The 12,290-nt window shown below is 38.7% G+C and overlaps 4 protein-coding genes across 4 annotated transcripts; all 4 read left to right on the plus strand.

The window, feature by feature from the left end:
* Positions 583-1,775, plus strand: LOC109835479 (S-locus-specific glycoprotein S13-like). Its single transcript, XM_020403457.1, has 2 exons — positions 583-882; positions 963-1,775. Exon 2 carries the CDS (start codon positions 1,077-1,079, stop codon positions 1,773-1,775), a length of 699 nt encoding a protein of 232 aa, XP_020259046.1. The 5' UTR covers positions 583-882; positions 963-1,076.
* Positions 1,881-5,969, plus strand: LOC109834829 (G-type lectin S-receptor-like serine/threonine-protein kinase SD1-1). The gene is made up of 5 exons (XM_020402844.1): positions 1,881-2,149; positions 2,469-2,600; positions 2,707-2,834; positions 2,953-3,163; positions 5,708-5,969. The coding sequence occupies exons 1-5, from the start codon at positions 1,969-1,971 to the stop codon at positions 5,944-5,946; spliced, it is 891 nt and encodes a 296-aa protein (XP_020258433.1). The 5' UTR covers positions 1,881-1,968; the 3' UTR covers positions 5,947-5,969.
* Positions 6,020-6,727, plus strand: LOC109834830 (receptor-like serine/threonine-protein kinase SD1-7). Its single transcript, XM_020402845.1, has 2 exons — positions 6,020-6,180; positions 6,213-6,727. The coding sequence occupies exons 1-2, from the start codon at positions 6,037-6,039 to the stop codon at positions 6,513-6,515; spliced, it is 447 nt and encodes a 148-aa protein (XP_020258434.1). The 5' UTR covers positions 6,020-6,036; the 3' UTR covers positions 6,516-6,727.
* On the plus strand, positions 7,570-11,683 carry LOC109834828 (receptor-like serine/threonine-protein kinase SD1-8). Its single transcript, XM_020402843.1, has 4 exons — positions 7,570-9,382; positions 10,792-10,920; positions 11,039-11,187; positions 11,344-11,683. The coding sequence occupies exons 1-4, from the start codon at positions 8,128-8,130 to the stop codon at positions 11,581-11,583; spliced, it is 1,773 nt and encodes a 590-aa protein (XP_020258432.1). The 5' UTR covers positions 7,570-8,127; the 3' UTR covers positions 11,584-11,683.

The following is a 12,290-nucleotide window of genomic DNA, read 5'->3' on the forward strand; positions in this document are numbered from 1 at the left end:
TTGAATGCAATCTGCAATGCAATTTCATTATATAGGTGTTGAAAATAAAATGACCATTTTCTGAGATTATTTATTTTTGCATTTTATTATTTACATTGTCTAGGGTTATTTTATGACCGTTTATAGCCGTTGGAGTATAAATTTGAATGTGTATGCTTACCCCAATTGAATACATTTGTAATTGTTTTTTTGTGGGAGGTAAGCTCACCAAAGTTCTTATATTCACCATTTATTATTTTGGTAATCCTAAAATTTGTTTGCTACAACTATGGATTTCAAATTCCAAAATTTGTAATGCTATAATTTGAGTTTGAAACAAACAAAATATTACAAATTATAGTATTCAAAATCCCAAAATATTGTTGAAACAAACGAAGTTTTAGGAATCCCAACCCATAACAAAACATCTATGAATTTGAAATCCCATGATGAAATCCATATCCTAAAATTATAGGATTTGAAACAAAACCTTGATTTTGTTTCCTTGATTTCCTCTATTTGTCGAAATTTTCCTTGATTTCCTCTATTTGTCACATGGAACAGAGCCCGCTAGGCTGCTCTACACAGGATGATCTCCTTTGAACAGAACCTTCTTAGGAGCTACCAGCCAAAATAATTGAAATTGAAAGTTCACTCTTTTATCAACTTCCTCCGCAAAGATTTTCTCAACATTTTTTGTTGTCAATTTTTTTTAAATAAAAATTCCCCCTGAAAAATCAGCAAACCAAAACAATTGAAATTGAAAGTTCTCTCTTTTATCAAATTCCTCTGCAAATATTTTCGCAGGTTCTTCTCTGTTCCGTCAGCTCTCCAACTGAACCGCAGAATGGGATTCGTCATCACCTTCACCTTGGATTGGGGCTTTTTTTACATTGAGCCCAGGTGAGTTGTTCAGTTCATAAATTGATAAGATCAATAGTTGTGAGATTCATCTCTCATTTTCATTTGTTTTCGTGTGGAAGTTCCCTCCCTCCATTTGTTTCCGTGTGGAAGTTCCCCTCCTCTGTTCGTTCTCTGGCGACGAGACCTTAGTTTCCTCCGACGGGACCTTCTCTTTGGACTTTCTCCTGTGAAACATGAGAAAGTCATACAACAAATCTTTCCTTTTTCTCTTTTTCATCCTCTGTTTGCTCTCTCTTTCTGTTTCTAGAGACACCCTAACCCCAAATCAGCTCCTCTTTGACAATGAAACCTTAGTTTCCTTTGACGGGACCTTCTCTTTGGGCTTCTTTTCCCCCACCAACTCAAAAAACAACTGGTACATCGGTATATGGTACACAAGAATCCCGGGGCAGAGGGTCATATGGGTTGGGAACCGTCAAAATCCAGTATCAGGTCCTACGGCAGTCCTAATGTTAACATCCAATGGAAGTCTCCTCATAACTGATGGGAACTCTAAAGTCTTCTGGTCCTCGCTGTCGATGATGGCTGTCGGAAAACCTGCGGCGCAACTCTTGGACACTGGCAATTTTGTTGTCGGGGATTCTCAGATAACGGATTCCAATAGTTTCGCATGGCAAAGTTTCGATTATCCGACCGATACTCTTATACCAGGCATGAAGCTAGGTTGGAACCTAACAAGTGGACTCAACCGTAACCTGACAGCATGGTCTAGCTCAACCGATCCATCCCCTGGTAACTACACCCTAGCCTTGGACCTCCGCGGTGATCCCCAATTCATATTTTGGAATGGCCATATTCTGCAATGGCGGTCCGGCCCCTGGACTGGGCCAATGCGATGGGTATGCTGCTTGTGGCCCATATGGTTCGTGTGATCCAAATGGTTCTCCAATGTGCAGTTGCTTGCAAGGGTTTGAGCCTAAATCACCAGCAAATTGGGCTATAAGATATGCTTTTGATGGGTGTGTCAGGAAGACGAAACTGGATTGTAGGAATGGGACTGATGGATTTGTGACTGTTCCCCGAACGCTTTTGCCAGACACAGTGACCGCGACTGTAAATAGGACAATGAGCCTGGATGAATGTCGAGCTGCCTGTTTGAAGAATTGTTCTTGCACTGGGTTTTCTCGTGCTGACAAAAGCGGGAGTGGAAGTGGGTGCATTATGTGGTCCATGGACCTAATGGACATTGTATCGTATTTGGATGGTGGCCAAGATTTCTATTTACGTTTGGCTGCGGAAGACATAGGTAGTCACTTATGAACTGCATTCTTCTTGCCTCTCGATAATGCTAACTCCCACACACACACACATTATTTTTTGGGTGTTGATCAATCGAGGAAGCTTTGTTCTTAACCCGATTTATGATTTGGAAATTAAAAGCTGCTTTCTTCAGTGCATCACTGTTCTATTTTTCGGCTACTATTTTTGTTGTTCTTCAAGGCTTAGGTTCATGCCTTATCCATCTGATGTATGAATCATCAAAAACATCTATTAGTGGTCAGAGCCAATAGTTATTGTATATAGGGAAAAGCAACTCTTGATTGAGCAGTTTTGGTGTCTTACAGGTTTAATATCAAGTCAATCTCATAAGAGCGGAGATGCAACCTTAGCAGTATCGTTAAGTGTAGTCTTGGGGGTAATATCCATACTTGCCAGTGTTGCTTGTTATGCATGGAGGAAGTTGAAACGGACTAGAGGTATTTATTTCTTTCTATTGAACATTAACATACTCCTATCTTATCACATAATACATAACTACATTGTGAACTTATAGTTTCAATAAATGCAAAAACTCTTTGTTAGGGAATGCTTTCGTTAAAGAAGATGATATGGAGCTGCCGCTCTTTGAATTGGTAGAAATTGAGGCAGCAACAAACAATTTCTCTAATGAAAATAAGCTTGGAGAAGGTGGCTTTGGTCCTGTCTACAAGGTAAATTTAACATGCTTATTGATTTGGTTCTTCACGAGTTTACTATGGATATTTCAAAATTAGAAAATATGTTCGAAAGTAAAAGTTTATTCTATTTTCTTTTATGGTTCCCAATTAGGGAAATATAAGAGAGGGACAAGAAATTGCTGTGAAGAGACTTTCCAAGACCTCATTACAAGGTCTGGATGAGCTGAAGACCGAGGTAGTATTAATGGCCAAGCTTCAACATAGAAATCTGGTGAGGCTTCTGGGATGCTGCCTTGAAGGAGATGAAAGGATATTAATATATGAATTCATGCCAAACAAAAGTTTAGATACCTTTTTGTTTGGTAATTGCTTCCCCTCTATTTCGTCCATTATTTCATTCTCTCTTTTTAAGTATGTTTTGCCAATCATCTCACCATATGCTTGCATTATTGTGTCATTTTGTTAGAATCATTTCTGGAATATATGTTCTGGGCACTACTTAAGTTTTCATTAAAAAAATTGTTTAATTAAGTTGTAGGTAGTCGATATTCGTCCAAACTAGTGATAAATTTCACGGAATTTTAAATTGAAGTTTTTCGCGAAATTCATAGACGACATTAAAAATTCCTATGAGCGGGTAGATGTGCATCCAGTTGTGAATGTGCGGGTGTGTGTATTGGTTTGCATATATGTGTGCATGTTCAAGTTCGTGTTTTGCATGCACGTCTAGGTTGCACAGATACAGGTGAGGGTGCGGACACGGACACGGGACATGGAAAATTTATAAAAGGCAAGATAAGGGGACATGGATACACACATGCACATATATATGCATATCTATAATATCCACCTTAGATCAAACATTGAATTAAAATATCCATAACATTTGTATGTTTCTTTTACTGTCTATAACAATTAAGAATCAAATTAAATCAAACTAGGAATTAAGGTTTAACAACAAAAGTATAGTTTTGATCGCATGGGACATGATGGGTATTTTACAAATCTTTAAGTAATGGTTAGGTTATTGCATTCACAAACCTATTGGTTTAGGGCTTGATATATCCAAGAAAATAGTTTAGGGTTATAAGTAACAGAGGAAATCAAGTTTTGCTTTGAACCACGTGTACATGGCATGTCTGTGGTGAACCCGTGTTCGACACATGTAGGAAATCAAGTTTTGCTTTGAACCACGTGTACATGGCATGTCTGTGGTGAACCCGTGTTCGACACATGTTTGGCACGGATATGCATCCAAAACGGATTGTACATGGCATGTCTGTGGTGAACCCGTGTTCGACACATGTTTGGCACGGATATGCATCCAAAACGGATGTTTGAGTAACCTAGATGCACGTGAACCGGTATGTGTGTGAATAGGTGCACAAAGAGATTCAAATTTCAACTATTAACCAATTGTGAGCACATAAGAAATTCTATTATTGAAGATCGGTGGTAACAACTGCGCCTCCTGAATATGCAAAGCACCATATAATTACAAAATGGACATTTGGGCTAATGTCTCTTAATGTATGTTTTGACATTTGTCTTAATCATAATAACATAGTAACCTACAAAACTTAAAAATCTGAATCTAGCAATTTATATGACACATAATTTATATTCAACGTTAGATGTCATACCTTGATTTTATGTCAAAGAAACTATAGATTGTGATGCTTGTTCACTCTAATCTCCAATCAATAATCTAGATAGTTGTCTTTTGTCATTTGGGCATTTGGACTATAGTCCTTCTATTGGTAGTTATCTAACTAAGATGATGAGTGAGGAGGCAAGGGAAAATAAGATCTTTAGCTATTGGACTCTGGAAGAATCCATTTTTCTAAGTTGGTTGATTAGTTGTCGGGTCAAAATTACATGGAGAATATATATGAGCTCTACTTTAATCACAGTTGTACATCATCAAATCCTAGTTAGATAATCTTCCTTTATCATATGGAGTCTTGGACTTTGAACGCTAGTGTTGATGGTTTTGATTAGTGGAAAGACAAAGGACAAATGGGAGGATCTCTAGCTATGGATTTTTTGGCTAATTTATTTGGTTGATAACTATAAACAACACTGAAATGTGTATAAGCTTTTAATCTAAGCCCTAGTCTTGCTCCATAAAATCCTAGCTAGACGGGTTCCCTATGTCTTCAGGTTGATTCTTCCTGAAGTTTCCTAGGTATTTCTATCATGAACCCGTATGCGTATTAGACACGTACCTGACACGTACCCATACTCAAATTTCATGGGCACTCCTTGGATATATGCATACATTTATTCAGACATTTACTCAATTATATGATGTATGCATAGTTTGAAACACTTGTTAAATACTTCTTGGACGTATATCCTATACTTCACATCCATTTTTTAAAACTTTTCAGACCTGGGTGGGGTTCGTTTCAGCCCATATCCAGGTTAAAAATTATGATTTTAAAGGAGGTGTTTAGTTCAAAAGCAAGTAGTTTCTAATTTAGAAAAATTAACATAATAAAAGAAACTTAAATGTAATAGGAATTGTAATGATCTCATGTAAATTATTAATTTCAATACATATATGTAGCTGTGTCCTTGTACAGTCCATTTTGCAATTTTTCCATATCTCGCGACCATACTTGCACCCCGTACTGGTACCCATACATGTTCCCATGCAACTTAGATGCATAGCTGAAATGATTTTTATTTTAGTACTTTACCACTTTTTAGTTTCCTACCTTTCAATCACATTTTAATTGCATAAATGGATAAAATGCATCATTTCCTTTTAGTTGCATACAAAAACATTACGTCTCAAACTGAGAAGATTAGAAATGATGTTTTCCGGAAAGCTTTCTTTCTAAAGACGACCACACACCCTTTAGTCTTGGTATTTCTAACTTCAATGAGATTTTGGTCAGATGAACAAAAAGTGGCATTATTGGATTGGAGAGTGCGATACCAGATCATTTTAGGAATTGCACGAGGACTTCTCTATCTTCACCAAGATTCGAGATTCAGAATCATCCATAGGGACCTTAAAGCTGGAAACATCCTTCTTGACAAAGATATGATTCCCAAAATATCAGACTTTGGTTTGGCCAGACTTTTTGGAGAAGATGAGACGGAAACAAAGACAAGGAGAGTAGTTGGGACATAGTAAGAAATATCCATCTTTGATAGTGATTGGTCAATTTAGTTTCAGTTACCGCAATACATAATTTAGTGTTTGATTGAATGTAGTGGTTACATGCCACCAGAGTATGCATTGAATGGGATCTTCTCAGTAAAATCTGATGTATTCAGCTTTGGGGTTTTAGTGTTAGAAATCATTAGCGGAAGGAGAAATAAAGGGGTATATCTCTCTGCGGCCGAGGAATATCTCTTAGGAAAAGTAAGTACAATTAGCTGTTTTAATTCTTCCAGGCATGGACATTGTGGAAAGAAGGTAATAGCTTGCAACTAATTGATGCGTCATTGGATGCCTCAGTTTTTATGACTGAAATTCTAAGATGCATGAAAGTGGGGCTTCTTTGTGTCCAAGAGCAACCGGAGGATAGACCGATCATGTCATCCGTTGTTTTGATGTTAGGCAGTGATCATGCTTTTCTGCCAGAGCCTAAACAACCAGGTTTTATGGCAAGGCTATCTCCTACAGGAAGTTCGTCTCCAGTGAAGGAAAGCTCTAGTATAAACGATCTAACACTAACTATATCTTTAGATAGATAATTGTTAGTGTGTTTGTTACATGGTTCTGTTAGTGGGCGATACACGTAAACCCTTTTAGTGGTTAATTATGGTATGACTTTTATTCCAATTTTTCTTGTCTTGTATCATTATGGTATGACATTTATTTCAAGGGGTGGAACATCTAATGATTAATTATCTGCGTTTCTTTTCTCTGACAATAATAAACTCCTCTGTATCATTGTTGGTGTAGAGAGCTAGTTTTCTTTATAATCATCATTGTCTAATTTATTTTCTGCCATCGATGTATCATCTCTACAAAGATATTCAGCTTTTCCGGATAAAGCAAATTGGAAGTACTCTGCAGTTCAACTTTCTCCATGAGGTATTTTGCAACAAGTCATATAATTAGAAGCCCCTTCGTGAATGGGCACCTTCTTTTTGTTCGTTTTAATGGTGTAAGATTGATGTAAAATGTCAAAACACAATCCATTCAAACCTTCGCGCTCATTTGTCATATGGAACAGAACCCTGTAGGCTACTCTGCACAGAATGATCTCCTTTGGGCAAAACCTTTTGATGGCTGATTCATCAATGTGTTTTTATTTTGATAGACTTGAAACTTAACATTGCTATTTCAAGATATTGTTATGCAAATTCTGCCGGTTACTATTTCGAACAAGCTAAAATGAGAAGTACAAGTTATGGATAGTGATAGATTGGTGAAAGGTGAAATGTTCTATGTTGATGCTACCTCTAGGCTTTGTTATGGTAATTTTGATTAGTCCAATTTTACATGAGCAAGAACCTACTTATGTTAATTACCCATCATTTTATCAGCGTGTGATGGCTATCAAAGAAACATCATATAAATTTCTTTCTTTATGTTTCATGACAGAAATTTAAATCTCAATCCTTCTTAGCTGTTGCAAGTTGGATAATCACCCAATAGAATTGTTATCCTTTGAGTTACCTGTATTATGGTGCAGGTCTTTGCCTGTTTACCTCTGAAGCAAGGAGTCAGTAAGATGAACATCTAGTAAACAATCTTGTATTTCTTATCTTTTGCACAATAATTATCTAGCAAGGAGTCAGACTTTAACATGTAAAGTTAAATATTTGAGCTTTTATTCTTGCATAACACAGAGATGAACAACACCTACTAATCTACGGTGGCATTTCTAGTATTTTTCATACGTCGCTATTACTCCTTGCATCATTGTCTTTTTATTTAAGTCAGTGTATTCTTTTTTACTCAACAACAACCATCCAATTGCAGGGCCCCAGCCCATGTTTGAAACCTATGTGTGGAGTATACGCATGGATGCATACGATTGATCCAGATTTCAAAGGTTAATTTTCGATTCAAGGGGACTTAGTCATGGCATTTGATTGAGTCCCAGAAGCTAGAGAACCTTCCAGTCTCTTAAGCGATGAGTCAAATAACCTCCTAACGGGATGTTGATGGAACAAGTCACAATCTTTTTCCGAATAACATTCAAAGTTCATATTATGGTAACATTTGAATATTGAATATCATCTGCGTATTGAAATATGTATGCATACGGAGGACTTCACGGCGCTCAAAGTTGCACCACCAACCTACTATCTCATTCCTACAAAGACACCCTACATGAAACTTGTTTTGTAAACCATGAGCAAATCACTCAGGAAACCGTTATTCTACCTGATCATTTTTCTCTCTCTTTACCCCTCCACTTCCAGGGACTCCCTTACCCCTACCACGAATCTTGCCGATGGAGATGTCTTGCTTTCATCTACCGGAACCTTTGCACTGGGATTCTTTACCCCTGACAACTCCACCACCAGCAACAGATACATCGGCATATGGTACAACAAAATACCAGGACAGACCGTAATCTGGGTGGCAAATCGCTTTCACCCAATTAATGGTACCACTGGAATCTTATCGATTACCAAAAATGGAAGTCTTGTTATTACTGCTGGTGGTTTCCCCATCATCTGGTTATTTGTTTCGACGAAACAAGCTACTAATCCAATAGCCCAGTTATTGGATACTGGTAATTTTGTTGTTGCTGACGACACTGATTCTAACAGCATAGCATGGCAGGGCTTTGACTATCCAACCGATACTTTGATCCCGGGCATGAAGGTCGGATGGGATGCTAAAAGTGGTCTGAATCGCAACCTCACTGGATGGTCAAGTTCTACAGATCCGTCACCTGGAATATACACATTAGCAGTCGACCTCCATGGTGATCCTCAATTGATATTTTGGGCTGGTTCTGTCCGAGAATGGAGGTCTGGTCCCTGGATTGGAAGAATATCATTCTATGACAACGATTCCATGGACGCATTTTCATTCACTTTCATTAACAACAAGAACGAGGTTACTTACACGGCTGATATGGTGAACAATGCTACGCTGACTAGGTTGGTGGTGAATCCATCTGGGCTCATACAAAGATTAGTATTGCTTGATTCTGGTGAATGGGGTCAGTATCGGTATTTACCAGCGACCCAGTGTGACCTGTTCGGTGTATGTGGGCCCAACAGCCTGTGCTACATTGATACCCTACGAGCTTGCAGTTGCTTGCCGGGGTTTGAGCCCAAGTCACCATATGACTGGGCCTTAAAGGGCTTTACTGGTGGGTGCATTAGGAAGACATCATTAGACTGTAGGAATGGAACTGATGGATTTGTGCCAGTGCAAAGGACAGTTTTACCTGATACGGTGCAGGCAACGGTGGACATGAGTATGAGCTTCGATGAATGTAGGGCAGAATGCTTGAGGGATTGTTCTTGCACAGGTTTTGCTAGTGCTGATATCCAGGGGTGTATTATCTGGACTAGTAACCTTATGGACGTGCAAATGTACAACATGGGTGGACAGGAGTTCTACCTGCGGTTGGCAGCAGCAGATATAGGTATGCACTCTTGTTGCTAGTTTTCATATGTTATTTAGCCGCTGCAACATTTTCTTGCTAATGTAGGACCTGACGGAGTTTGAGAACTTATGAATTCTTATCTTTTGCACAGCCTGATCCTTGGAGGTCCGATGTGAGACCGACAGGTTACTGTGTATTAGTTTAAATCAGCATTTAATGCAGATGAAATTAGCTGTGTAGATTAGTTTGCTCTGAGAAATTCTTATCTACATCACACGAAGATATCTAACTTGATAGTTTCATTTCCTTTCCTTTCGGAATTTTCTCACTCTGGACTTTTAGTCATCCATCCAGAAGCGTACGGAGTCTTGATCCTTGTCAGTTAAAGCAGTGCTTATGACCGTGCTTGTAATATTCAAAAGCTATTTTCGCATCACAATCTTGGTTTTATAGATTCTTCCTGTTCATGAAAGTAGGAAATGTGGACAGCATTTTGAGTCGGAAATGAAAGTCATAAGTCGGTCAATTGACTTACTTACCAGCCTAAGAAAGAGAAATGTGGACAGCATTTTAAACCATTTAATTTATAATTTATTTAGTAAAGTAAGTGAAGAAAATTCCTATCATGCTGTTGCCGGTTTCACCAGCAAGCATGCTGTAGACTGTAAGATTGACTTTTGCAGAAGAGTGACTTCTTGCCCCCAAGTGAAGAACAATTGGTTTTGTCACACCCCGGGCCTACGGGCCCGTTGGCGCGTGCAAGCCGTGGGACCCACCGAGAGCAACTCGATGTTAGCTAAAGTCCACTGCCAAAATGCTAGCACTAGTTGTTCTTGGGCCTTGCTTCTCTATTTAAGCCACTTAACAATTCTTTACACTAATCCATGTGGGACTAAAGTAGGGGTGTCCACACGCCTGACAGTGATACTAGGATGTACCAATTGTTATGTTGTGACGACGAGGACGCCGTCTTTGTAAGGTGAGGTGATTGTGACACCCACACTTTAGTTCCCCATGGACTAGTGAAGAAATATTAGTGGCTTAAATATAGAAGCCCAAGGCCTAAGAACAACTAGTGCTAGCATTTTGGCAGTGGACTTTAGCCAACATCGAGTTGCTCTCGGTGGGTCCCACGGCTTGCACGCGCCAACGGGCCCGTGGGCCCGGGGTGTGACAGGTTTAGTAATCGAATGAAGAAAAATTCTAGACTAAAAAATTTGGAGAATTAGGAAAAGCCTTGAATTACAGAGTATTTTCCTGTTATCTTCGAAATGAGTGATCACAAATAGCCATTTTAACTCCAGTTATTACTGTTTTTTTTAATAACTGCGTGCTGGAATCAATTGTATCCACTTACATAGTTGATCTCGGGAAGTATTCTCATATCAGTCATTATGAAATTACATACATTGAGTTTGTAATAAAAATGTGGTGTTGGTGGTTTGCAGAATCAATATCAAGCCAGTCTCATAAACGAGGGCACACAATCTTAGCTGTCGTGCTGAGTGTAGTCTTGGCGATACTAATACTTGCCTGTATTATTTTCTATACATTGAGGAAGAAGAAAAGAAGTAGAGGTATGACGTCATGAATACACTTCCATAAAAAATTGAATATGGAAACAGCTCCTGATCACATCATTGTTATAAATGGTTAGTTTTTAAATATGTAAATTAATAATAAAAATAATTCTAGGTACTTCTGTTAATGAAAATGCTGAAGAAAGTACTAGAGAAGATAGCATGGAGCTGCCTCTGTTTGATTTTGATCTCATAGAGAGAGCAACCAACAATTTCTCTGATGATAATAAGATTGGAGAAGGTGGATTTGGTCCTGTTTACAAGGTAAAAATCTACTAATTCATTAATTTGGTTCCTCGACCTTGGAAATTTGGAATCTCCTAGTGACTGAGTCCGAAAGAGAAAAGAAGTTACAGTCATACTTGGTTCTAGGATATATATTTTTTTGAATTCTAGTATTGTTGTTTGGTGAAACGTTAGGGAAAGTTGGGACAGGAAATAGCTGTAAAGAGACTCTCGAAGGCTTCAGTACAAGGTCTGGAAGAGCTAAAGGCTGAGATAGCGCTAGCGGCAAAGCTTCAGCATCGAAATCTGGTTAGGCTTCTGGGATGTTGCACTCAAGGGGATGAAAGGATGTTAGTCTATGAGTACATGCCAAACAAGAGTTTAGATGCCTTCCTGTTTGGTAATTTGTTTCTCCTCTTTGTTTCTTCATTATGATGCTATTTTCATTATTATTTACTGTCACAAAATACTCCTTAATCATCATATCATGATCTTGCATCAGCTTGTCTGAATAACTGTTAAAAGTTCAAGTTAATTCTCAGCAAGTTTCAAGTTTTCTTTTAGTTGTTAAATTTTCTTTCTTTTTCTTTCGGAATTTCTCTTATTAAGCTGTATGCAGTTAGTATTGATCAAATTAGCGATGGTTTCATGAATACACATATTGAAACTTTTGTAATCGTTCATGGGAATAATTAATGCATGATAGCTAAAGACAAGAAGAATTAAGAACTGAAATTTGTTTGATGTTTGTTGACATATTAGTATTATTAGGGACTTATTTGTAAGTTTTGTAGGGGCCTATATAAAGCCCAAGAGATCTCATAATGAATTAGGGTTTTCACATTCTATATGGTATCAGAGCCACCAAGATCCCGACGAAACCCCTGTCCCCTGATCCCGACGAAACCCTTGTCTCCCGTCCCCTGATCCCGACGAAACCACTGAACCCGACGTGAACCCCAGCCTCCTGATCTCCCCTGACCGACAATCCCCTGACCCAACAAACCCCTTGATCTCTCCCCAGACCCGACCCCTCCTTCCCCTGTCCGAGACCACCACCTGTCCAAGACCACCACGACAAACCCCTGATCCCAAAAACAGCCCCAAAAACAGCCCTGATCATAGCCGAAACCACCTCCCCA

This window comes from Asparagus officinalis, chromosome 3 (assembly GCF_001876935.1).
Source record: "Asparagus officinalis chromosome 3, Aspof.V1, whole genome shotgun sequence".
In the NCBI taxonomy this organism is placed as follows: domain Eukaryota; kingdom Viridiplantae; phylum Streptophyta; class Magnoliopsida; order Asparagales; family Asparagaceae; genus Asparagus; species Asparagus officinalis.